Raw genomic sequence first — 26,100 nt, 5'->3', positions numbered from 1 at the left:
TCACTGGGGACTTGGACGACCCTGGAATTTTCTGGAAGGGGAACACAGCAGCATGCAAACAGTCCACGCCGTTTCTGGAGTGTCTTGGGCGAACATCTTCACACAGCTGCCAGATGGGCCAACAAGGGTAATGCAAACCCGGATCTGATACTTGCCAGCAAGGCAGAGCTGGCCAGGGAACTGAAGGTCAGTGTAAGCCTTTTCTGTCATGAAAATGAAAGAGTGAGGTCCCAGCTCCCGAGGGGAGTGAGGAAGCAAAATAGGAGACTGCAGATGCCGGACATTAAAGGACCAGACTTTGGCCTATTCTGGGGAGTTTTAGGGGGGTCTCACGGTCATTCAGAATTGAAAGACAGCAGGGCTTCATACAGTGCTCTTCAAGGACAGCATCCTCCAAGCATGGAAATGACCTCTATCAAAACTGAGTTGAAACTTGAAAGTAAATTCAAGGGCACCATAATGAGCTGTTATTACTTCAGGGACAGTTAAAGAAAAAGCAAAGACAATATGTGATCACTGCAGATGAGTAGATATAGGTAGATCTGACAGATTTTGTGTGCTCTTTGACTCAGTTATCACCAGCAAGGTCTCCCGGGCCTTGGTGCCTCAAGGCAGGACTCTAGAGGAAAAGAAGCAACAGTTGGTAGGAATGAAATCAGGGGCTACTTGGGCAAACTCAAATGCTACCAGTCAAAAGGGACCAAAAGTATAAATGTGTATTTACATAGAGGGAGAGAAAATTTCATCAGCTTGCTAATCCCTGTCCATGTCCTATGAAAAAAAAGAAGAAGGAGACTTTACAGACCAGTATCAAAGTTCTGGAAATGAAGACTTCTTGCACACTTACTACACCGAGGTCTTTTCTGTATATGTTTCAAATTCTACCTAACATCTTCTTTCAGAGGTTGATGTATTTGCCCACATAGAGATGGCCACAGCCTCCAAGATTCCCAGGGGTAGCTGAAGACCCCACATGGCACTGGGAAATGTGACCCAGGGCTCTCAGGAGCCTTTCTGGAGCAGGATCTGGTGGACAGGCAGGGTAGGCCAAAGCATCTCAGTTGACACAACTGATTTTTCTCCCTTGAGTAGAAAGGCAAGCCTGGACAATTGCACTCAACGTGTCCAGTGCTGGAGAAGAATGAGAAATAAGTGGGTCTAGGTGCTGCAGAGTCTACTTGAAGATGCTCCTGTAACCCAGATATGTTGGGTTTAATGCAGATTTGGCTTTTCAAATGTGAGCATTTTGTTCAGTTTGTGTCTTTGCTTCCTTCTGTGAATGGAGGGAGCTGCTGACTTCAGCGTGTGACTCGCTGTGAGTGAATATGGACAGACAGAGCCTGGGGCAGGAAGGTCTTTTGGGGTTCTTGGGATCTGTGCTTGACACAAAAATGTGTTTTCTATTGCTCTAAGACGATCCACTGTGGAAAGTGGACTTCAGAGGAGGTAAAGTGGACTTAATATACAGCAGAGGAGGGTGGTTTATTTTTTATTGAACCATGCCTTCCTTTGGTTTTGAGTTTTGGCAATTAAGAAAGATCCTTCTGTCTCTGTGTACAGCTTGTTCTCCAAGTGAAGCCGGTGGCAACTGGTGTCAATGGGCTGAAACATGCAGCTACTGACTGTGGAGAAAGCTCAGAATTGAACAAAGGTGTGTAAGTCCCAGGTGGCTGATGAGAGAAGTGGTGGGGTTGGAGGCAGGGACAAAGACTGCCCATAGAGTGTCTGACATACAGGGTCTTGGCTTCTCTGCATATTCAGAGTCCATTAGGAGATGCTGAGGGTCAGTATCAGTTGGAGTTTGCTGGTATCCCTTAATGTGTAAGCAGAAAAATAAGAAGCAGAAAAAGATGAAATTGTTTCTTACTGATATTTAGTACTGAAAACTTTTCACTTGGACTGCACTCCAGAAACGCCTCAAACTAACCACGTAAGAAGTGAGGAAGGAAGGAAAGTTATGCCCAGAGGCTTGGCTTGTTAGGGCATTTGGCATGTTAATGAGCATTCTGGTGCCAAGTTCCCGACCTGCAGATACTAAAAGAAGATTTCACTGGCCTCTGGAGAAGTGCAAGTCAGCAGCACGTCTCCAAGTTTCTGAAGGTGTTATTTAGTCCCACTGAGGGCCATAGTGAAGCGATCATGGAGGGAAGGAGATGACAAGGTGACTGTCCCTGGGGGCTGGTGAAGCAGGGACGCAGAGGCACTGGTTACAGGTTGAAAATCAACCGTGCAGACAGCTGTGAATGGCCTTGATGTGTTTCATCAAGCAGGATGTTCAAGCGCTGACCCCCATACCCTAGGAATGCGGATCCTTTCCCTCATAGCATGCTCAGGACTTTTCCAGGGAGCAGTGAGATGTGGGGGTGTGTGATGATGCCGAGTGCAGGACAGCGATAGGACTCCTCCTGGGTTCTATGGAGGGTGGGTGAGGAGGCAACACAGTGCTGGGGTTGTAAGGAACTGGTGTCCTCTCAGGGGCTGCAGTGGAAGAGATAGCAGCCATAAGCAAACGGACAAGGATTTCAGTTCTGCTGGGGGATCCCTGACCCCACAAAAGGGTCATCCCCACCACAGCCTGACCTAAACTGTTCTATGCCTGTCCTACACTGTTCTATGCCTGTGGGTCTTTCTCTGCAGATTTTAAACACCACTCCTGCTTCCTCACCTCGCTCTGACCCCATGATGTCCCAAGCTTTACGGATGACTTTCTGTCCTCACTCACTATTTCTTCAAACACAAAGCTGCGGTTTTCTGAGGTTTTGCCAAAGGCTGTGCATTCTTGATAACCTGTGCAGCTTCTTCCAAAGCCCTGCTAATGCTCCTCAATCAGCCAAGATGTCCCAGCCCCCAGGCTCACTTGAATCTTCTATTTTTCTCCACATCCCAGCAGTAATCTGCACATCCTCCTCCTTCTGCCACCTCAAAATCAAAACTCAGCCTATTTCACTACAGCATGACACCCTCCCACTCCACGCTGTTTCACATCATCCTCCTGCCTTTAACACACACACACACCACTCTCTCCCTGCATGCTTTTGTGTCTCAGAAACCCTTCCTCTTCCCCTGCAGTGATGGGACATCAGCCCAGGAGGTCTGTGCATTCTCCAGGCTCAGGGATGTTTTCCTGAGGGCCGTCCAAGTGTGGGGAGTGAAGGAAGAAAAGAGATCGTGTCAGCTCATGGGGCATTACTGAGCACATTCACCCCCAGCCGTGGGCATTGCCCTTCTCCCAGGCTGAGCCATGCAGAGCAGATGGAAAAGTCTCTATCATCATCCCTGTTTGCACAGGAAGGGCCTTCCTTCCTGCCATCTTCCCAGGACAATCCTCTTCTTCCTCCTCAACACAAAGACATCAACTCTTTCCATTTCTGGGCTCAGACATGACTGTAAGGATTTGCTAAAGCCATCTGCCATCCCCTTGTTTCTCCCTGACATCCCCCGACCCTCTCTCCCAGACCTACACGTGACCAATCGCTGCTGCTCAGGGCCTCTCACTCTTTAGAAGAGGCCTTGAGCTTCTTGGTTCTTCCTGGCACTTACTCTAAACTTCCTCGCTCCCTCCAGAGCACATGGTGAGCTTTCTTGGCCATAGCACGGCCTTTATGACCACGTCGTATGAAATGGTTGTCGTTTTATGATTGTCTGTGCAGAAAGATTAGACACAGAAAAGCACCAAAATCATCCACAAACGGATGCTGAGTGAAATGCTATAAAAACCTGATGAGTTACCCTCAAGGTTGTGTCTTTCTGGCAAGGAGTCTGTCATGAGAAAGGGATCCAGCCTCTGCCACTCTCTGGAGAGGGAAACCGGCAGTGTCCATGCCACCTCTGGAGAAAAAAGGTGACTTTTGCAAGACCACCCTTCACCTGAACCACTTAGATATGTTCTTGCGGATGGGCTATCATGCTTTATAGTGCAAACACCTACATAATTGGCACTGCCTGGAATGGCAACCACAGATGCAGACTCCTGTGTTGCAGATACTTATATTTAGGCAGATTAAACTGGTTTTTTTTTAAATGTTGATACCCTTAGGCAACTCACACAAATGCTTGAAGGATTATTGATGCCTTTCAACATGATTATCAACAGAAGGTCCACCAGCTTTACATCTCAGGAAATGGGACACCAGAGGCAAAGAGAAGGATGGTTTGGGCACTGTCCTGGCATCTGGGAAACTGAAGCGTGCTCCCATCTCCCCGACACCCTACCCTTCTCAGTGAGGGGTGTGAGAAACTCTGCCAATGAGGTCAGAACTCACAGTGGTGACAAGTATCTGATGTCTAAGTGCAGCCAGAAGCTAATAATGATAATGATAACACTAATTAAATGACAACAGTAATATTAAAAGGATTGGAATGTACAAATGATGCAAAATTCAATTGCTCACCACTTGCTGACTGATGCCCCATTAGTTCCCGAGTGGTGATCCCTCCACCCCCACTCCCCCCAGTTTATATACTAGCCGTGACGTCACATGGTATGGAATACCCGGTTGGCTACTTTGGGTCAGCTGCCCTGGCTGTGTCCCCTCCTAAATTCTTGTGCCCCTCCAGCCTTCTTGCTGGCTGGGCATGAGAAGCTGAAAAATCCTTGACTTGAGACTAAACATTACTGAGCAACAACTGAAAACATCAGTGTTATCAACATTCTTCTCATACCTAACTCAAAACATAGCACTGCACCAGCTACTAGGAAGACAATTAACTCTATCCCAGCCGAAACCAGGACAATCACCCACTCTGCCGCAGACACCCCAGGCAGGGCTGTCCCAGGGCACTGTTTTGCTGTCAGGACAGTCCTCAGTGCTGAAGGAGTGGGAAGGTCCCTGAGACCAGCCCACTCCCTCAGCCCCAGGCAGATGGAAGCTCGCTGTTCAGCTCACCTCCAGGGATGCTGGGGGACAGAGGGTGCAGGGGGAGGCCCAGTGCCTGGAGGAGGGGGTGTAAGATTTCTGCCCCCATGTTCTCTCCACCACATGCCCTGGGATGCCATAACAGCCTGAGGACACCTCACCCCAGGGAGGGCATTTCCCTCACCCTGTGGCACTGCTCCTGCTGTGGAGTTGGGGACAGATGTGTCACAGAGGGGTGTTGCCCTGGGTGGCAGAGGAGGCCCAGGGGTTTTCTCCGCTCCATCAGCCCACCCCGGAGTTGGCCACAACATGGGAGAAGTGCCAGCAGCAAGAGCCTCCTCCCGTCCCATTGCCCTGCAGAGACGTTGAAGGGCAGCGCTCTGCAGTGCAGCCTGTGCCAGGATCAGATCCCAGCAGAGAGGCAGTCCCGACTTCCCCCATCTCAGAAGGGTTCAAGTGTTGTTTTCTGCAGAGGGTCCCTGGGCACCCAGGGGACAACAGGGCTGTGCTTGTCATAGATGCATCGCGGGTGAAGAATGTCTCTCCTGCTGGCAGGCATCAAGGGGATGGAGCTCAGTGCAAGAGCGCCCGCTTTGCATGTGGGAGGTCCTGGGTTCAATCCCTGGCATCTCCAGGGGTGGTGCTTTTGCCCTGACTGTCCAGCCTCAGGCAGGTGTGGGCTGGAGCTTGGGCACTGCTCCTCTCCAGGCCCTGTGCGCCTGCCCTGCCCACCCAGGGCTTGGTTGTGAGGTGGGGAGGGCTGTGGGAGGGCTGTGTGTGCTGCCTCTGCTGAGTCCCCTCTTGGAAGAGAAGCAGGCAGCTGTGCTGGACCTGAGCCCAGGTCACTGCCCTGCATCCTAGACCCACCCCACTCAGGGGCAATGCTTGGCAGCAGAGTGTGCCTGTGAGGAGACCTCAGGGAGGGCATAGACAGTAGCAGGCGGCTAAGGAATCCTTTCTGGCTGCACTGGGAGATGTGGTGTGAGGGTGCTGGTCCAGCCCAGGTGTCCTTTGGGACCAGAGCCACACTGCCCTGGTGAATTTCCAGGGCTAAGGAGCTGAGATTGTCCTGTCTCCACTCCAGGTGGAGATCCCATACCACATGGGAAGCATTCTGTGCCAGCAGGTAAGGCTGTCTGGGCTGGACAAGCACGGGCAGGGCTGTGGGACTCCCAGCTGGAGGTTTCCTTCCACCATCCTTCCAGCATCGCCACTGGCTTGAGCAGAGCCTCAGCTCAGGCAACCTGGGTCTGCTGAGGTCAGGAGCAGCCCTGCAGAGGTGGGACTAGTGGGGCCAGTGCCCACCTCTTGTTCCTGGGGTGTTTGGTGACTCTGTCCACCCTGTGTTGGTAGTATCAGGGAGTCACAGGTCTGTCCACAGGCAATGAGGGCCAGGAGATGGTGCCTCGGCTGCTCCCCTGACCATAACCCACACAACCAAAATGGGGCATGAGACACGGAGTTTCACTGCAGGGTGCCCAGCACCCTGGTGAGCCGAAACTCACAGAAATAAGGCTGCTCTCCTATGGGCTTTAAACAGCCAAGCTCTGCCCAGCATGGGGGCTGCAGTGCTGAGACTTGGGGTGTCACTGTGACCCCCCTCAGGCAGGTCCTCGGGAGCTGCAGGAACAACCACAGATCTGGGCTACAGTGACAATCTTGCCTTGCTGCAGAGAATGGACCCAGCCTGCAGGGCCAGACTGTTCAGGTCCCCAAATGCCATGAAACAGGCTCTTCCTGCTCAGGTGTGCTGCTCCCTCAAGCACACACAGGGCTGTGGCTCATCTCCCCAAGGAGAAAGAGGAAAATGTCTGCCAGGTGCCAGAGTAAGGGAGAAATATTACCCCTGTGGGAGGGCAGAGCTGGCAGGGAGGTGGCACAGGACAGGCGCTGGGTTTCTCTCCCCAGTCCCCACTTGGAGCGCCTTGAGTCTGCATGTCAGTGTCCATACTGTCCATAGCCCCCACCATCCTGTGTTCAGAAGATAACACTCCCCCCTCCTTCTTTACTTCACTTTTATACCTTAATTCTCTGAGATACAGGGCTGGAGCTTGCCCCCATGGGAGCTTTCCAGGGGATGGAAGCTGTGATTGCAGTGCCCATGTATGTCACCCATCACCGTGGGGGGTCTCACCCTGGGAACGCTGCCCTCCCATGGGGTCTGCCAGCAGGAAGGCTCTGGGGTATGGGGCAGAGGAATGTGTGTGCCTGGGCTTTTCCCAGATCACCAGAGGGATGGACAAGCTCCAGGCAGGGAATGGGGCAACGCTGAAGTGGGAAAGGATGTTGGTGACAGCTACCTCCTCCCCGCTTCTCCTCTAGGGCCAGATCCTGCTGCTTGCAGCAGTACTGAGCTCCAGCACTGCAGGGAGCCCTGCCACAGACAGCCAATGCACCTTCCAGCCCACAGCAGAGGAGCTTTTTGGGGAAGTGCTGGAGGGATGTGGGTCCCACCAGTGAGAGCAGGGAGGGCAGTTTGGGTGCCAGGTCCTGCCCAGGTGTCAAACCCTTCTCCCCGCCTGGTTCCTGCATAAGAGGTTTCTCTGCCAATGGGTATTGGAGCAGGTGAAAGCCACAGCCAAGGGAGAGGGGCCCTGGCTCAGCTCCCAGCAGTGCCTCTTTTAGGGGAGGGACACAAAAAATCTCCTCTGCCATGGAAATGTGCCCACATGAGCATCCTCCCAGATGAGCCCTTCTCCAGGCCAGGGCCTGCACCACGGCTTTTGGCTGCAGCACACATCTCCTGGGGATCTTTTCTCCATCTCCCCAGCCCTCCAACAGTGCTGGGGGAAAGGTGCCCCCATCCCACCTGCTCCCATCCCTCTTGTACCTGCACAAAAGTACCGCCCTGACCCAAATCAAAACTGACATCCATGGAGAGGCAGCAGGAGGGCAGGGGTGGGGGCTGGAGGAGAGCAGGAGGAGGGGTTCCCAGGGCTGCTGTGGGGCCTTACAGCCTCTGCTCAGGAAGGAGACAGTTCAGTGCCTTGACAAAAGTGCTCAAGGTCTGCAAGGGCCCAAGGCAGCAGGAGCAGCCCATGGAGGCTGGAGTCCTGGCAGAGCATGAGGAGAGGGAATCCCAGCCCCGTGTGTCCCAGAAAGCGGCTCTGCACCCTGTGCTGGGGCAGTGGGGAGCAGAGCTGCCTCCTAACCATGGTGGGAGGTAATCCATGGGCCACGTTTCCCCCAGGGGCTGGCTGGGGTGTTCAGGGCACTGCGGCCACCTCAGGGCTCACTTCTGTGGGGCCACAGCCCAGGGCTTACCCCGACATGGCAGCTCTGTCTTGGCCTCTGCACTGTGGGACCAGCATGGCCCAGGCCCTGCCTGGGGCAAAGAGCAGCTGGGAAACCCTAGGGCGAGGAAATGGGTGCTCCCACTGTGGTGCATCATGGGACCTATCAGAGAGCCGTTTTGACTAGAAACTGCCTGTGGCCAGTAGGATGGAAATGTCTCTGTCAGCAGGATTATTCCCCAGGGACCATGGGCTCTCGCTCCTCCACAGCCTGACCCCAAGCCTGCTGTCCCTGAGACATGCCCATTTCCCCACCTCCGTGACTTTGTTCTCTCCTCCTCCTGATCAGCCTCAGGAAGATGCTCTGACACTTGGGCAGGCAAGCACCAGCTCCAGGTCAAAGCCCCCGCTCCAGGTCAAAGCCCCCAGAGACTTTTATTGAGAACAAAGATGATGCACAGCATAAAAATAGGAATAAAAATAGAGGAAACTCCAGGCAGTTTCTGTTGCCCGTGGGCCAAGGGACATGGTTCCCTGGTGCTCACGGCTCTCCCAGCTCCACAGACCTCTTCTCCCTCCTGGCTGCTCCCAGCTGCACAGCAGGGATGGGCTCTCATGGCCTGGGGCTTTGGGACTGTTGTGCACTGAGCTCCGGTGTCACAGCCGTTGTGTCCTCAGGGGGATGTGCCAGAGACACCTCTTCAGCATCATCATAGCCCATGATCCCCAAGGACAGGGGCCACGTGTCTCCCTCAGCTCCAGGGACCCCAGCACTTCTCCAGGAGCGCAGGCTGGCCCCTGCAAGCAGCAAGGCAGGACAATGCAGTTCGGCCCATGGGGTCTGTACATCATCTTCCTCCCTGCTCCTTCTCCTACCCTTAGTCCCTCCAAGGAAAACTCCTGGGACAGGTTCCCCCTTCCCAGGAGGCTGGGGTCTCAGGACGGCAGTGACTTGGGTGGCACCAGGGATGGCACCCCAGGAACCAGCAGTGCTAAATTTCCCTCTCACCTCCAGGTGCATCCCTGGGCTCTGCTCCCTCCTCTGGCTCCCTGGGCATTTCCCTCTCTCCCTGTCCAAGGGCAACATCCTCCGCTGGATCAGAAACCTCCCTGGCATCATCATAACCATCTGCTGGGTCACCTGCAGGTGGGACAAGAACATCTGAAAAGAGACGGGAGCTGGTGACAGTGAGAAGATACGTCCTGCAGAGCAGAGGGAAGATGCACAGGGACACAGGGCTGAGACATGACTATTGGCAGGACCACAGGAGACGCCCCATGTCCTCCCCATCTCCAGCGGTGACACTGAGAGACACCTCTGTCCATCACAGGTCTTCAGGGAGATCAACTCCTTCTTGCCTCTGTTACCTGGTGCTGATCCCAGACCATCCTCCTCCTCGCTGACCCCAGGGTAGGGCTGCAGCTGGGTCAGGGACTCCTCTGAATAGGAGCCTGCAGAGATGCACAGTGGCTATTATGAAGTGAGCCCCACTGACCTGGCTCATGGTCAGTGCTGCTGGGGAAGGGGGACCCCCAGAGCTGGGGCTGCATGGGGAGGAGGGCTGGGAAATCACCCTGCCTCCCTGGGGCAAACCCTGTCTCAAAGGTGCTCCCAGAGCTGCCCTAGGACAGCCCCTTCCCTCACTCCGCGGGTGTCACTTGGGGTGCAGGGGCAGGAAGAGAGGGGCTGTCCAGCTAGGACAGGCAAAGCTGATGGGGAGAAAGCTCCCCTTCCAGGCCCAGGACCTGGATGGTCTCCCCACAGACCACATGGCCCCAGTGTCACAAGGACCATGGGCTGGGGGGCTTCAGGGAATCAGCCCGGGGTTGGGGCCAGGGGAAAGGGTCCTGCACATGTGCCTCCAGGGAGGACCCACACCCACCTGAGCGAGGAAACCTCGCCTGCTTCTCCCACACTGGGCTGTAACCGATCTCCTCGTACAGGGCCTCAGGGAAGGGCTCCTGAGCACTCCTGGAGCCTGGGGACAGAGGTTGGGCTGGCAGAGGGGCAATGGGATCACACTGCACTGCCCCAAACCTGTTTCTTGGGCCAGCCCAGGACTGGCCCGACGGCACAGCCCCACTGCACTGTCCAGGCCCAGCTGCCACGTCCCCAGTGAGGGCAACATCGCTGTGGAGATTATCTGGGGCAGCGTCACCCTCGCATCATCCCATTGGAGACAGCGCTCATGCCCCTCTGGCCCCTGGGTCATGCACCCCTTGTCTGACCCTGGAGCAGCTCCCATGTTTCCTCCACCTGGAGCTTTCCCCCATCTGCCCCACGGGTCTAGAGTAGCCGGGGGTGGGCAGGGCTGGGCAGAGGGGACAGCCTGGGGGCCTGACACCACAGAGATGGACCCTGCTGCCCTGCACTCCTCCCTCATCTGCCTTGTCCCAGAGCCCCCCCCAGCACTACCCAGAGCACTGCCAGCTTTGGCCATCTCCCTTCTGCTCACATCTCCCCCAGTACCACTGTGCCATTTCTCTCCTCGCCCCATTGCTACCTCCCCCAGCTCTGGGCTCTTTCCACCCCTTGCTGCTGGTGCTCCATGGCCAGGCACTCAATGGGATGGTGCATGAGAGGTGGCAGCACACGGTCTCATCCCCCCAGCTCTGCCTGTGCCCCTCACTGACACCCTGCAGCCCTTCCAGGAGGTATCTATCTCCCCCTGGGAGCGCTGTGGAAAGACCAACCTCTGCGCCCAGCCCTGCTGCTTAGTGCTTGCCCAGCCAGGAGGGCCAGGAGCAGGCAGAGAAGGGCCCCCAGGATGATGCAGATGATGACAGGCACTGAGACTCTCCCACTGCCACTCAGACGGCCCCGGGGGGAATCTGTGTGGGCAAGAATATGGGAAGGCCAGCACCAGGCCTGGGTGAGGTGGAAAAAGCACCATTCCTGACCCCCATCACACAAGGCAGCAGGGGGTGGAGGGCCCCAGGGATGAGCAATGGAGAAGCTTGTACCCTGATGAGTAAATGACAACCTTCCCTACCCCCTCACCACCAGAACAGTGCCTTCTCCTGGGAGTTTCACACCCCAGCAAGGAGCCCCTTCCACCCAGCTGTGGGTCACAGCCTTGCCCTGGGGATACCCAGCCCCAGGGGGAAGACAAGTTACCTGCTCGGGGTGGGGATGCTGCTGTCCTGGGTGTAGCTGCAGAGGAGGAAAAGGAGAGCTGGGCTGAGAGGGTGGGTGTGTGGGTACCGGGGAGCCTCCTCCCCAACACACCGTCTGTGTGTCTATGGATGTCCCTGACCCATCCCACCCAAATTGCCCCTCCTGTGCTGCTAGAAAGAGAGGTCGGGATAGGGCTCAGTGCCTCTGCTCCGGGTGGCTTGCAGGATGGCACAGGCAGCCCAGGGGATAACCCTGGGGCTGCAGGGCCCCACGGGCAATGGCCAGAAGACGTCCAGTTCCACCGAGGCTGCTCCCCACTTGGCACCAGGCTCCTGCGCTCCGCAGGAACATTCTCGCTCTTGGGAGGTCAGGGGCCATGCCAGGACCAATGGGGCAAAAGGCCTTCCCCAGCTCCCTGCCAATACCCGAGCAAGAGGTCCCAGCCCTGCCACTCACCTGAGCAGTTCATGGCAGCATCTTCCTTATGCCGGCAAGCACCGCCATCCCCAGGCCGGGCCCAGCAGTCCTGCAGAGATGGCTCTGTCCCACGGCACTCCACCTGCTCCAGCCAGATGGGGCCCGTCCCCATCCCAAACGCAGCCTCATGCAAGGCAGACACCGCGGGGCCACAGCCCAGCTGCCTGCACGCCACCTCAGCATCCCGCATGTCCCAGGAGTCGTCGCACACCGTCCCCCAAGAGCCACGGTGCCACACCTCCACTCTGCCCGAGCACCCGTCCTCACCTCCCACGGCACGAATCTTCTCCCTGTCTGGAGAAGGCAAAGACCTCCCATGGCACTGGGACAGCAGGCAGAGCCCTGCCAGAAAAGAAGCTTACACGGAGGAGCAGCTCCCTACCTGTGCACGTCGTGGAGTTGGGGCACGGGGCCAGCGGGATCGAGGGCATTTCTGGGCGTCTCCCTGAAGAAGGAAACACTGTGGTGAAAGGGCTGGTTCGGGAGGTCATGCAGAACAGAGCAGGACTGAGTTCTGCTTGTGCCTCCCTCTGCCATCTCGATCACGGCAGCAACTGAACCCTGGTCATTGAGGGGACACGCACAGGACTGTGAGGGGACCCCGACTGCTCAGCCCCAAAAGGTCCCTGTTTAACACAGCAGCAGGAGCATGTCTATGGAGGGGAGGCTCTTCTGAACCCTGTCTGGTCTCTTCTGAGACCTCACCTGGAGATGCCTCTGCCTCCCCCAGGCGCTGTTGGTAACCTGGGTGGCAACTGCTGCTGGACGTGTGTGGCTGTGATCGCTTTTCTGCCACCACTAGCAGAAGGGACTGACATGGAAACAAAAAGCCCCTCCAAGCTCTTTCTCTGCATTTAGCCATACCCAGCAGGGAACAGGAGCTGGGGTGACACTGGGGTGCCCAGGTGGCTCAGAGTTACCATTGCAGGTGATGTGGATCTCCTCTCTCAGGTCTTCACATGACCGTGGGTTCCAGGGAGCAGAGGGACACTGCCAGAAGGAGCTGGTTTTCTCCCCACACTGCATGTTATCCAGCCACGTAGGGCCAGACACCCTTCCATAAGGCAGCTGTGTTTCCAGGGATCCTCCATCCCCGCAGCCCAGCTCCTTGCATGCCAGCGACACTGTGTCGAGAGTCATGGAGTTGGAGCAAATGCTGCCCCACGTCCCGTTGTAGAAAACCTGCAGGCGCCCGGAGCAGCCATCACTGTTCTCCAGCCTCAGGGCCACGAACTCTGGGAGGAAAGGCACCAAGGGGGAACAGGCTGGTCTGGGGCTGTGGGAGCCAGGACACCTCTGCACCCCCCAGGCCCACAGCGGGGTAGGGCCATGGAAAATACATCCGCCTTGCACCCAAGGGCAGAACGAAGTCCCTGATGGACAGACACCCTGCCCTTCCTGCTGACCCTCGGGGACGACTGAGCTCCCCAGGGACCCGCAGTGGGACTGAGGGTACCTTTGCATGGGTGTCCACAGGACATGCTCGGGCAGGAGCTCAGAGGCAGCCAGGGACAGCCTTGGCCATGCCCATCTCTCCTTCTATCCTGGCCTCCGCGAGAGCCAGGCTCCCACTACAGCTCCCACCACAGACCTGAGCAGATGACTCCCGCATCCTCTTTGTGCCCGCAGTCGTGCTGCCCCCAGGGCCTGGCAGGGCAGTCCCAGAGAGCAGCTTCAGCCCCAGAGCAGTTCACGCCATCCAGCCAGATCTGCCTGGAGCCTGTCCCAAACCGAGCGGAGCTGGCTGCCTCCACTGCCCCTCCACAGCCCAGCTGGTGGCAAACGACGGCGGCATCAGACAGGTCCCAGCCATCGTCACAGACAGTCCCCCAGATGCCCTGGTAGTAGATCTCCACTCTCCCAGCGCAGCGCCCGGACCCGTTCACCAGCTGGACCCTCCGGCTCCCTGTAGTGGGCAGAAACCCCAGTTGCTGTCAGGGGCCGGCTGCCCACCTACCCCATCACCTGGGGGGCCCGTGCAGCGCCTCTCACCCCAGCAAATGACTCCCACGTCCTCCACAATCCCTGCCACCGGTGAACTCTTGGGCAGGGAGGTGTTGCAGAGGGCCAGGTTGGCCTCGTGCCCTGCGCACCGGACCCCTCGCAGCCCCACGGGACCCATCCCTCTCTGGGGCTTTGGGGGGTTGTAGGCTTCCTCTGCCTCTCCACACCGCAGCTGCCGGCACACCACGCTGGCCTCCCGCACGTCCCACTGGTCATCCAGGACTCTGCCCCACGTCCCATTCTGGAAGATCTCCACTCGTCCATCGCACCGGCTCCCTCCACCCGCCAGCCGCAGGGATGCAAAGCCGGCTGAGCCTGGGGAGAGCAGAGATGCCACAACCATTGGTGGCACCGGGGAGCATGGCAACCTTCAGGGAGCAGGGCGAGGGGGGATTTTCTGACCAAACACGACAAGATTAAGCCTTTTGCTGATGAGAAGCGAGGGCAAGACCCGGGCCCTCTCTGCAGCTCACACCCAGGTCTGCTGCTGCTGGGGGCACCCAGCACCTGCTGCCTGGGTGGTGGGATGAGGCTCTGCAGAGCTCTCTCTGGGGATGGGATGCAGTTGTCTGCAGCCAGAGAGATGGAGCACAGCCCTGCAGCCCTGTGCCGGGCTTGTCCCACAGTAGGAGAACGGAGGAGCCCAGGCCTGGTGGTGGTGCTGGGGCCTAAGCCACCACCCTGGGGGCAGATGCCTGCCTCCATTCAGCCCTCAGCTCTCCCAAAGTAGAGCTGTCACTCTGAGCAGGCAAAGCCCTCCAGATGGCTCCTGGGGAAGCCAGGGTTTCTCCAGGGAGAAATTCAGCTTTGCACTGCCATGGCATCCCTGTTTTGGGTGGCCACGTCACACACAAAGGGCAAATGGAGTTAATGCAGCACTTTTCCAGCACTCACCTGAGCAAACGACAGCAGCGTTGTTCCCGTGGGAGCATGGTGAGGCCCCCAGGGTGATCACTGGGCACTGTCCCAGGTGGGCTTCTGTCCCGTCACAGTGGAATGAGTCTCTCCAGACAGGGCCAGTCTCTCTCCCAAAATGCTCTCCTCCAGGAATGGACTCAGCAAACCCACAGTTGAGTTGACGACAGAGAACGTGGGCATCCGACAGATCCCAGCGGGAGGCACAGAGGGTCCCCCAGGTCCCCAGCACCTGGACCTCTACCCTCCCTGCACATGCTGTGCTGCCGTTCACCAGCCTGAACCCTGTGTATTCTGGGGACAGAGGAGGAGAGAGGGTGGATTGGTGCTCGTGTACCCTCAGTAGCTGGCGGAGACGCCAGAGTGACAGCATGCCTTTCTTCTCCTTCTGCACTATTTTCATGCTGCAGACAATGCCATCATCCCTCCTGTCCTCACACCTGGCCCAGCACGGCCCTTGCTCTGTTCCCCAGCCCCTGGCACAGCCCCGGTGTTCAACACCTCCCTGAGTCCTTACGTGTGCAGGTGACAACAGCGCTGGTCGCGTGGGTGCAGGGCTGGTCCCTGGAGGACCCTCTGCGGCAGGAGATGAGGTGGGATTCATTCCCCACACACTGCAGCTCTCCATCCCAGATGGGACTGACCCCTTCTCCAAAGTGAGCTGGCCCAGCAACAGGCAGGGCCACGCCGCACTGCAACTCCCTGCAGACCACGTCAGCAGCTTTGGGACTAAAATGTGAATCACAGACAGTTTTCCACTGGTCCCCATCATGGATCTCCACACGTCCTGAGCAGCGGCTCTTCCCTTCCACCAGCCGGACAAATCCTGGAAAAAAACCCAAAACAACTGGGAGTTCCCAGAGCCCTCTGGCAGTTAAATGCCCACGTCCCACATCACCTCCAGCAAGCCATGACCAAACTGCCCATTGCACACCCCAGAGGAAGTTTTTGGGAGGGTGTTTGTGACACAGGCACATCCAGACCCCCCCACACCCCATCTCTACACCATCAGACTACTCGAGGGTATGTGTCTGTCGCAGACTCACAGTCACAGGTACTGCTCAGACAAACTGCTGCACACAAGGTACCCTGAGCAGGCTGGCGTGGTCCCTCCAGCACTGTCATAGTGTGAGCACTTTGGATCCAGGAGAACTGGCCCAGATGATAATGACTGCTGCAGCCTGCTCAGCCCCTGCAGAGCTTTGGGCCGGGCAGGAACATCACCCTGATGCAACCAGAAGCACCCCCTGATCCCAGGGGTGTTCCTGGGGTGATAGAAGGTTCATTTTAGGCAGAAGATGTCACAGAGCACAGAAATGGTGCAGCTGCTATCATGCCTGGTGCCTGTGAAGATCCCACTGATGTCTGCTCGGGGGGAGGGTGTCCTCAGCCAGGGACACAGTGCTCGGACTGGAGGTGTCCACAACCCAGATGGATGGCTGACAGAGGGGCAGGAGACTCCCACTGGGCCCATGCCAGCTCTCAGAGAACAGCAGGCACAGATGAGAGCCAGTAAGTGCTGGAACAGACCCTGTTTCATGGGGCAGCACGGGGAACCATGGGCAGGCAGGAGGGCTTGGGCAGCTGGTCACTGCTGCCTGCATGGGGCTGTGTCCCCACAGGACTATTCACAGCCCCAGGGACATCTCAGTACCAGCCTGTGCATGCGGTGGTGCAGGAGGAAGCAGCCAGAGTCAAGCAGCTGCCAAGCTCCTAAGCCTCGCAAATGCTGGTCCACACAGCCGAGCCCTTGGCACAGGCAGCGAAGGGCTTTGTGGCCACCCTGCTCCATTCCCCAGGGCCCAGCACTCATCCTCTCTGAAAAGCCCATTTGATTCAGGTGAGGTACTCATGCCTGTGAAGGGGAATGGCCCAGGAGGGTCAGCCATCTCATGCCGTTCCTCCAAGGCGTGGAGCGCCAAGCAAGTGTCCCCGGGTGTTTCCAGCATGGGGACCCTCAGCATTGTTGGCTGCAAATTGGCAGAATGGGTGGAGATCGATAAAGCCCAATGGACACACCAGGGAAGGGATGGAGGATTGATCTGCAGCCCAAGACACTGACTGAAGGTGACTGAGACACTCTGGCAAGGTCAGATCACCCTGGGGTAGGATCCCTCTGGGCCCTCCCCAAGGACTGGGGACATCAGCAATGACAGTCCCAGCCTGGCAATTAGACCAGCATCACTTGGCCCTACTCCGGTGTCCACTTGTTGCTCCCTGAGGGCAGAGCCAAGGTTGCTTCCCCCATCCCAGACTCAGAGGTAGGCAGCAGGCTGTCCCCTTACCTGAACATATCACTCCAGCATCGCGAGCGTGAAAACAGTTATGTTCACCCCATCCGCTGTGTTTGCAGTCAGACAGGGCAGACTCAGTGCCATTACAGCCAACATCATCCATCCAAATGGGGCCAGATCCTTCCCCAAACTGTCCATACTGAGGAGCTCCAACAGCAGACCCACAGCCCAGCTGCTTACAAACCACTGCCGCATTGTTCATGCTCCAGTAGTCACCACAGATGGTCCCCCACTGGTCCTGTTGTTTCACCTCCACTCTCCCAGCACAGTGCCTGTCGCCATCCGCCAGCCTCACCTCCACAGCACCTTCAAACACTGACACAGGGCCAGTTAGAACAGTGCCAAGCCCCAGCACTCTAGGTCTGGGGGAAGCCCTGCCCAGGTGGCATCAGAGGTGCCAGGGTGGGAGCCCACTCCCCTCCAAGTCTGTCCCCCGGGCAGTGCAGGGGTCTCTTCTCTCCTCACGGGTGCAGCAAGGTTGGGGGTCTGCAGTTCTGGCCCTGCTGGGTCATTCGTGGCCCCACAGCCTTTGGCACCTCCTTCTACCCCAACAGCCAGCTGCCACCTGCCCCTGGCCCATGCCCACCTAGGGCACCTTCTCCTCCCCTGCCAGCACCCTGAGAAGAGACCTGCCCCACCAAGGCTCCCCCAAGCACACTCTGCTGCTTCTCCCCAAAGACCCCAGTTCCCCTGGACCACAACCTGCCCTGCCCTCCTCCCAACTTATCCTCTGACTTCAAACCTTTCTGTGTCCCATGTGGAACACGATGATCCCACTGAGCCCTCCCAACCCATGCCCCCTCCTTGTCCTTGGGCAGCAGCCCAGCCCTGCCCTGTATAGGATCCCCCAGGAAGGTCACCTCTCTGCCAGCCTGTGGGAACAGATAGACCACTTCCCTTGTCTCAACAGGCACAACCTGCCCCCACTCGGGCTGGAGCTCACCCCCGCGTTCAACAACCCTCCCTGAGTCCTTACGTGTGCAGGTGACAACAGCGCTGGTCGCGTGAGTGCAGGGCTGGTCCCTGGAGGACCCTCTGCAGCAGGTGATGAGGTGGGATTCATTCCCCACACACTGCAGCTCTCCATCCCAGATGGGACTGACCCCTTCTCCAAAGTGAGCTGGCCCAGCAACAGGCAGGGCCACGCCGCACTGCAACTCCCTGCAGACCACGTCAGCAGCTTTGGGACTAAAATGTGAATCACAGACAGTTTTCCACTGGTCCCCGTCACAGATCTCCACACGTCCTGAGCAGCGGCTCTTCCCTTCCACCAGCCGGACAAATTCTGGAAGAAAACCAAAACAATTGGGGGTTCCCAGAGCCCTCTGGCAGTTAAATGCCCACGTCCCACATCACCTCCAGCAAGCCATGACCAAACTGCCCATTGCACACCCCAGAGGAAGTTTTTGGGAGGGTGTTTGTGACACAGGCACATCCAGACCCCCACGCACCCCATCTCTACACCATCAGACCACTCGAGGGTATGTGTCTGTCGCAGCACCAGGCATCACTCAGACAAACTGCTGCTGCACAGGGCACCCTGCACTGCCTGGCATGGTCCCCCCAGCACTGCAGTAGCGTGCGCAGTTCATGTCCAGAACCGGCCCAGATGATAATGACTGCTGCAGCCTGCTCAGCCCCTGCAGTGCTTGGGACCAGGCAGGACCATCACCTTGATGCAGCCAGAAATGCCCCTTGCTCCCAGGGCTGTTCTGGGGTGTTGGGAGTCGGGAGTTCCTGTTAGGGGAAGATGTCACAGAGCACAGAAACGGTGCAGCTGCTATCATGGCTGGTGCCTGTCCAGACCCCTCCGATGCCTGCTTGGCATCCTCAGCCAGGGACATAGCTCTCTGCCTGGAGGTGCACAGGTCCCAAGCCAACAGCCAGGTAGAGAGGCAGGAGACCTGCCTGCCCCCTGGCCTCACGCTGGCTCCGAAGGTAACAGCAGGCACAGATGAGAACCAGTAAGTGCTGGAACAGACCCTGTTTCATGGGGCAGCACGGGGAACCATGGGCAGGCAGGAGGGCTTGGGCAGCTGGTCACTGCTGCCTGCATGGGGCTGTGTCCCCACAGGACTATTCACAGCCCCAGGGACATCTCAGTACCAGCCTGTGCATGCGGTGGTGCAGGAGGAAGCAGCCAGAGTCAAGCAGCTGCCAAGCTCCTAAGCCTCGCAAATGCTGGTCCACACAGCCGAGCCCTTGGCACAGGCAGCGAAGGGCTTTGTGGCCACCCTGCTCCATTCCCCAGGGCCCAGCACTCATCCTCTCTGAAAAGCCCATTTGATTCAGGTGAGGTACTCATGCCTGTGAAGGGGAATGGCCCAGGAGGGTCAGCCATCTCATGCCGTTCCTCCAAGGCGTGGAGCGCCAAGCAAGTGTCCCCGGGTGTTTCCAGCATGGGGACCCTCAGCATTGTTGGCTGCAAATTGGCAGAATGGGTGAAGATTGATAAAGCACAATGGACATGCCGGGGCAAGGATGGAGGACTGATCTGTAGCCCAAGACACTGACTGAAGGTGACTGAGACACTCTGGCAAGGTCAGATCACCCTGGGGTAGGATCCCTCTGGGCCCTCCCCAAGGACTGGGGACATCAGCAATGACAGTCCCAGCTTGGCAGTTAGACCAGCATCACTTGGCCCTGCTCTGGTGTCCACGCGTTGCTCCCTGAGAAAACAATCAAGGTCCCTTCCCCCATCCCAGACCCAGAGGTAGGCAACAGGCTGTCCCCTTACCTGAACACATCACTCCAGCATCCTCACTGTGGCCACAGTTATGTTCACCCCATCCGCTGTGTTTGCAGTCAGACAGGGCAGACTCGGTGCCATTACAGCCAACATCATCCACCCAAATGGGGCCAGATCCTGCCCCAAAGTGTCCATACTGAGGAGCTCCAACAGCAGACCCACAGCCCAGCTGCTTACAAACCACTGCCGCATTGTTCATGCTCCAGTAGTCATCACACACGGTCCCCCACTCGTCATTGTGTTTCACCTCCACTCTCCCAGCACAGCGCCTGCCGCCATCCGCCAGCCTCACCTCCGCAGCCCCTTCAAACACCAGCATGGGATGGGTCAGGAGAGTGCCAAACCCCAGCACTGCAGGTCTGGGGGAACCCCCTACCTGGGCCAAATCACAGGTACTGGGGTAGGAGCCCTCTCCCCTCCAAGTCTGTCCCCAGTGCAGGGCAGGGGTCCCTTCTATCCCCACGGGCTGCGCAAGGCTGTGGGTGCTCAGTTCCAGCCCAGCTGGGTCACTCACCATCCCACTGCACAAGGCAGCTCTTCCCACCCCAACAGCCACCTGCCTCCCACCCACCCACTGCCCAGCGCTGCACTGGACACCTGCTACTCCCCAGCCCGGCACCCCCTCAACAGCTCCTTGTACCCAGGCCTGCAGCTTCCAGCACCAGCCTGCACCTGCCCCAGCACCATCCAAACCCACCCCCACCACCCATGACTCTTCCTCACCCCTGGTGTCAGCCCAGTCCATGCCCTGGGCCAAGCTCCCCAGGAAGGATGTCTCTCTACTGTAGATGCCCCGCTCCCCTTCTCTCTGTGGGGTCCAAACCGCTCTCATGGGGTCAGGGGTCCCCCCGACCAAGGGGGCAGTGAGCAGCACACAAACTCTCCGAGGTACCCTAGAGCTCAGCAGTGCCCTGGGCATCTCTGGGTGCTGCCATCACCAGCTAGCCCACCACCAGCTCCAGAGGTACAGTGCTGGGGAACAGGGGATGCCAAAGGGGTGCCCCGGGACAGGGTGTCTATGAATCCAGCCAGGCGCAGGCTGCCCTGAACACTGGAGCCCTGGGAAAGGAGTTATTCTCACCCACCCAGATGGGCACAGGGAAAGGCACAGGGTCCATGGACCTGAGCACCTTCTGCCCCTCATCTCAGTAGCACCTGCAAAGTAACCCCATTCCCAGACAAATCCCAATGACCACACTGGTACCTGCTGGCCCTGGGCTGTGGGACAAAGGAGTCAGCACTTACCCCTGCACAGCTGTACCCAGAGGAGCAGCCACAGCATCTGAGGGGACAGGAGACCCTCGGTGCCCATCCTGAGCCTCCTGCCCTGCCAGCACATCCCTGCTGCGCCGCACTCCCTGCCACGGCTGCTGGGGACTCATGGGGACAATGACGACGGGAGGGCAATATATCTCTGCAGCTGCCAGCCCAGCTACAGGAGGAGCCAATCGAAGCAGCAGCACCTTTTTAGACATTATCGGGAGCCATCTCCCCTCCGACACAGCCCAGCCCTCCAATGAACTTCTCCAGCACCATTCATGACCATATATGAGAGATGGCTCCGCTACAGGTGTCACGTCACTGTGGTGGGGGGGCATCACAAGACAGGGCCAGTTGTGGGGGGGAACAGGTTTTTCACCCCCTGGACCGTGCCGTGTGGACTAGGAGCACTGAGCATCTCGTATTCCTGGCACATCCAAGAGCCCCAGGTATGAGTGTCCAGCCACCCCTGTGCCATGGGAATCACAGGGCTGAGACTGCAGCGGGGGCTGTGTCAGGAAGGGAAGGAAACAGCCCCTGCCCCTGCTTCAGACTCTGCTCTGCTGGGAGCAGCAGCTGGGAAAGGGCCTTAGCCCCGGCCAGAGCCCCATCCCAGCAGCGCTAGCTTGCCCGTCCCTCCCTGGAGAGCCCCATGGATGGTCCCTTCCAATGAGCTGGAGCTGGGACACGTCTCTGTCCCAGCAGCAGACATGCAGCCCAGAGGCTCAGTCATATCCCTGACTCTTGGCATGTCACCGAGGGGCCGTTATTCCCCGCGGGTGGCTCGGGACCTGCAGCCTGCAGGTGCACAAACCACAGCCCACGTGACCTCGCAGCGCTCCCCGTGCTCCGGAGGAAGTCTGTGGTTTCCTCCTGGCGCCGTGCCCAGGCACATCCCTGCGGTGCCCCCGAGCCACCCCTACCCCGACTGCTCCAGCCAGGGCTGCAGGGGCTGCTCCTTCGGCCTCGCAAAGACGGGCCTGGGTGGATCCCGTCCCCTCTGATGCCCTTGTGACAGCACACGGCCGCTCTGCACCGAGCCCCGCGGCCATGGGGTGCCATCGGTGACGTGAACATTGCCAACCTCCCACGGCCACCGCTGCGTGCTCATGATTTATACTGACGGTGACCTCACACCCCTCCTACTGCCACCACTGCGTGTGCCTGAGTTACAGTGCCACACGCGTGGGCGCGGTGGATGGACTTCTGCTAACGATGCTTCTTCCAAAAAGCCGTGTTTGGTTGTGGTCTGAATATTGTTTTGGTGACACCAGAAGCACCTGCCCAAGCTATGTGCCAGCTCCCGGCCTATCAGCTCTCCAGGCACCAGTGACATCACAAGTTCATCCATACACAGCCATGTGCATACTCCTAGCCTATCTGCTACTCAGCCACAGGTGACGTCATAGTATCTGCATCTGACATGGGCCTGCTCCATGCCTATTGGCTATTCAGACATCAATGACATCAAAACCACAAGCACAAAACAGGGGCCTGCTCCTGCCCTATCAGCTACTCAGGCAGCAGTGACATTAGAAGCACCTACACGTGCCATTGGCCTACTCCAGGCCTATGAGCTACTCAAGTAGGAGTGACCTCATCAGCACAGACACAAGCCATGGGCCAGCTCCTGCCCTATCAGCTACTAAGGCACCAGTGACCTCACACGTATGGGTACACCCATTTGCCAGGTACTTGCTGTTGCAGTAGTCTGCCTCCGGTGACCTTGCAAGAACCTATAAGAGCCATGCACCTGGTCCTGGCCTATCAGCCCTTCAGCCCAGAGTGACAACACAAGTACATACCCAAGCCATGTGTCTCCCTGTCCTGGTTTCAGCTGGGATAGAGTTAATTGTCTTTCTAGTAGCTGGTACAGTGCTATGTTTTGAGTTCAGTATGAGAAGAATGTTGATAACACTGATGTTTTCAGTTGTTGCTAAGTAATGTTTAGTCTCAAGTCAAGGATTTTTCAGCTTCTCATGCCCAGCCAGTGAGAAAGCTGGAGGGGCACAAGAAGTTGGGATGGGACACAGCCAGGGCACCTGACCCAAACTGGCCAATGAGGTATTCCATACCATGTGACGTCACCTTTAGTATATAAACTGGGGGGAGTGGGGGCAGGGAGATCGCCGCTGGGGGAATCAGCAGGTAGTGAGCAATTGTACTGTGCATCATTTGTATATTCCAATCCTTTTATTATTACTGCTGTCATTTTATTAGTGTCATCATTATCATCATTAGTTTCTTCTTTTCTGTTCTATTAATCCATTCTTATCTCAACCCACGAGTTTTACTTCTTTTCCCGATTTTCTCCCCCAAACCACTGGGTGAGGGGGGGGGTGAGTGAGCAGCTGCGTGGTGCTTAGATGCTGGCTGGGGTTAAACCACAACACTCCCTCTTGCCTAGCAGCTACTCAGGCACCAATGAGCTGGCCACCACATAGCCACCTACTTGCTATCTGCTTGCCTGTGAGATGCAAAAGCACAAGTGACCTTGTAAGCTCTGACACAAGCCACGCCCCTACTCTTGGCCTATCAGCTACTCAGGTATCAGTAATCTCACAATCACTTACACAAGCCACGTGCCAGCTCCCAGCCTATGGTCTACTCAGGCAGCAGTGACCTCACAAGCACATACCAACCTATTTTCTATGTGCTTGTCTGGTGGGGTGACCCCATGTGGCAGCCCCCACCCAGTCACTTCCTCACTCCCCACCGGTAAGATGGCGGAGGAAAACGAAAGGACAAAAGTGAGAAAAAAAATCTCATGGGTTGAGATAAAGACAGTTTAATAAGTGGATTACTTCTATTTTGAAGAATGCCCAGCACTCCCCTAGTTCTATTGCTGACTATGACATCATATGGTGTGGAATATCGCCTTGGTCCATTGGGGTCAGCTGTCCTGACTTTGTCCCCTCCCAGCCTCGTGCCACCCCCAGCCTCCTCGCTGTTGGGGCAGAGTGAGCAACAGAGAAGGCCTTGATGCTGTGCAAGCGCTGCTCAGCAGTAGCTACAATGTCAGTGTGTTATCTGTCAACACTCTTTTGACCACCAAGGCAAAGCTCGGCACCATAGGGGCTGCTAACAAGAAAACTAACGCCATCCCAGCCAGACCCAGTACAATCTTCACACCTTGTTCCCTCCCGTTTACACCCTGCTGAGGTCCTACAGGATTCAATACATTTACATCCACCCTCACCACCCCCTTCCCCATCCTTTGACAGGACGTACACACAGCAGACTGGCTTTGGCTGCTGTGGCTCAGGTGGACCTGCACAAGTGCCAGCACACTCCTAACCTCTCCCCTCTCTCAGTCAGCCAGAGCTGTTTGAAACATTCGATCAGGTTATCAACCTAAGGACAAGGAACTGTATATAGCACCAGCCTGCACCCCGCAGTGGTCTTACAGGTAGCTGTGACATCCCTCACAACCCCATGGGGAAAGGGAGTTCCCCACTACCATCCTATCTCTCTGCTTGGAACCTCAAAAGCCACTTTGCAGTTCATGGGCTCACTGGCTAGTTCCTCTCATCCACATGGTCTTTTCTGAGATCCTCTTTGGGTCTTTTCCGTATTGCCCCCATGCACATATTCTTCTGAAGTTTGCATTTTGTCCTGCTTTTCCATGTCGGCAGGTGGCGTTGCCTGTGTCTTGCAGCACTGAGGAAAGCTCAGAGTCTTCCCCAGTAACCCTGCATGGCCACCATGCTGGGCTGGGCTGGGATGTGGGGCCTCCCAGGCCGGTTCACAGGATACCGGCGTAACCATCAGCAGCATTCAGTCAGCGGCGAGGCCACCAGAGGCAACTGTAAGTCGGCGGCTAAGTGCCAGATTGAGGAGGACTGGGAGGTTCCCGAGGTCCAGGAGTGCCGGGGAAGAGCTGAGGGACCTGTCGAGAGCCGGCGGCTCTCGCGAGACTGTCTGACGCAGCATGGGTGTTGCCAGGGGGAACCACGGGAGATTTAAATGGCCCTGAGGAGCGCCAGCGACCAGAAGCGTGGCGGACAGGGCGGGCAAACAGGGCGTGGTGTGTCAGAAAGGGCGTGGCACCGCAGTTCACACAGGCAGGGCATGCAGGTAGGGTGTAGCCCCCCCCCCCCATTCCCAGCTCAAGAAGGCTACTCAAGCAGGCATCAGCCCAGAGGGAGACCCAGGTATGGTTGCCACTTGGGTGAAAGCCATTGTTAGGAAAAAATTGGTGACGCAGACAGAGCTCCCATGTAAACGTGCAGCTGTCCAGGTCTCTGGCTGCAGGGAGTGCCTGAGTCTGTCACTGATGACGGAGGGCAGCGGGGACAGCTCTTGTGTGAGGTGTGACCAGGTGGATGATCTGCACAGCCTGGTGGTAGAGCTGAAGGAGGAAGTGGAAAGGTTGAGGAGTATCAGGGAGTGTGAGAGGGAGATAGACTGGTGGGCCTAAAACCTACCGTCCCTGAGGCAGAGGCAGGAGATGGAGGCTTTGCAAGAAGTGGAGGTTCCTGTCACGGTCGAGACGGACAAACGACAAGTATGCATTCTTATAGTACAAGCAAAGAAGGTTTTTTTATTCTTACAAGCCAGCAAATTTATACCCATTACACTTGTTACCTTGTACATATGTCTGTCCCTTATTTGTCAAAACGTTGTCAGAAGTTGTTTTTCTCATGCCTCATTGGGTGGTTTTTTCAGGTTCCTTATAACATCTGCAAACAGTCAACACATTCCTTAAACTTAGTTTCCAAAACATGCTTATTGTTCTTTCTTGTTCTCTCACGGGAACACTGCAATCTTGTCAAGGTCAATATCCTCCCCAGGCCACTCGGTCCAGCCGAGGTCGTCTACATCCTGGTCTACCCAACCTGCATCGTCAGGGAGGGCAGGTCTACCCCGCAGGCACGGGTAGGGAGGCCAGGTTTACCACTCTCGCGCGGGTAGGGAGGCTTGTCTACCCCGCTGGCGCCGGCAGGGAGGCCAGATCCAGCCCGCTGGTGCTGAAATGGAGGCCAGATCTACCCCGCCAGTGCGAATAGGGAGGCCAGGTCTACCCCGCCCTCACAGATATGGAGGACAGGTCTACCTCGCCCGCGTCGGCAGGGAGGCCAGCTCTATCCTGCACGCGCGGGTATGGAGGCCAGGTCTACCCGGCCAGTGGCGGCAGGGAGGCCAGGTCTACCCCAATGGCGCCGACCGGGAGGCTAGGTCTACCCCGCCTGCG

At 57.2% G+C, this 26,100-nt stretch overlaps 1 protein-coding gene across 1 annotated transcript; it reads right to left on the bottom strand.

Annotated features, from left to right (window-relative positions):
• LOC128138353 (antigen WC1.1-like) lies at positions 1-20,958 on the bottom strand. The gene is made up of 12 exons (XM_052779648.1): positions 20,892-20,958; positions 19,635-19,949; positions 14,583-14,897; positions 13,677-14,003; positions 13,276-13,590; positions 12,605-12,919; positions 12,067-12,129; positions 11,660-11,978; positions 11,208-11,233; positions 10,784-10,921; positions 9,973-10,068; positions 1-203 (listed from the first exon to the last, which is right to left on the bottom strand). Exons 1-12 carry the CDS (start codon positions 20,956-20,958, stop codon positions 1-3), a joined length of 2,499 nt encoding a protein of 832 aa, XP_052635608.1.
• Positions 20,959-26,100: the final 5,142 nt, after the last annotated feature.

Source organism: Harpia harpyja, unplaced genomic scaffold (assembly GCF_026419915.1).
Source record: "Harpia harpyja isolate bHarHar1 unplaced genomic scaffold, bHarHar1 primary haplotype scaffold_39, whole genome shotgun sequence".
NCBI classification, from domain to species: domain Eukaryota; kingdom Metazoa; phylum Chordata; class Aves; order Accipitriformes; family Accipitridae; genus Harpia; species Harpia harpyja.
The sequence above is the reverse complement of the archived record's forward strand: the minus strand, read 5'-3'. Positions and strand labels throughout refer to the sequence as shown.

Excerpts from the sequence above, each read along its gene's own strand:
- LOC128138353 (XM_052779648.1), bottom strand. The coding sequence starts at position 20,958 with ATGGGCACCGAGGGTCTCCTGTCCCCTCAGATGCTGTGGCTGCTCCTC. Across the intron at positions 19,950-20,891 it reads CTGGGTACAGCTGTGCAGGG|GGGCTGCGGAGGTGAGGCTG; the intron begins GTAAGTGCTGAC and ends TGGTGTTTGAAG. Across the intron at positions 14,004-14,582 it reads CGCTGCTGTCGTTTGCTCAG|GCTCAGCCGGCTTTGCATCC; the intron begins GTGAGTGCTGGA and ends TGCTCTCCCCAG.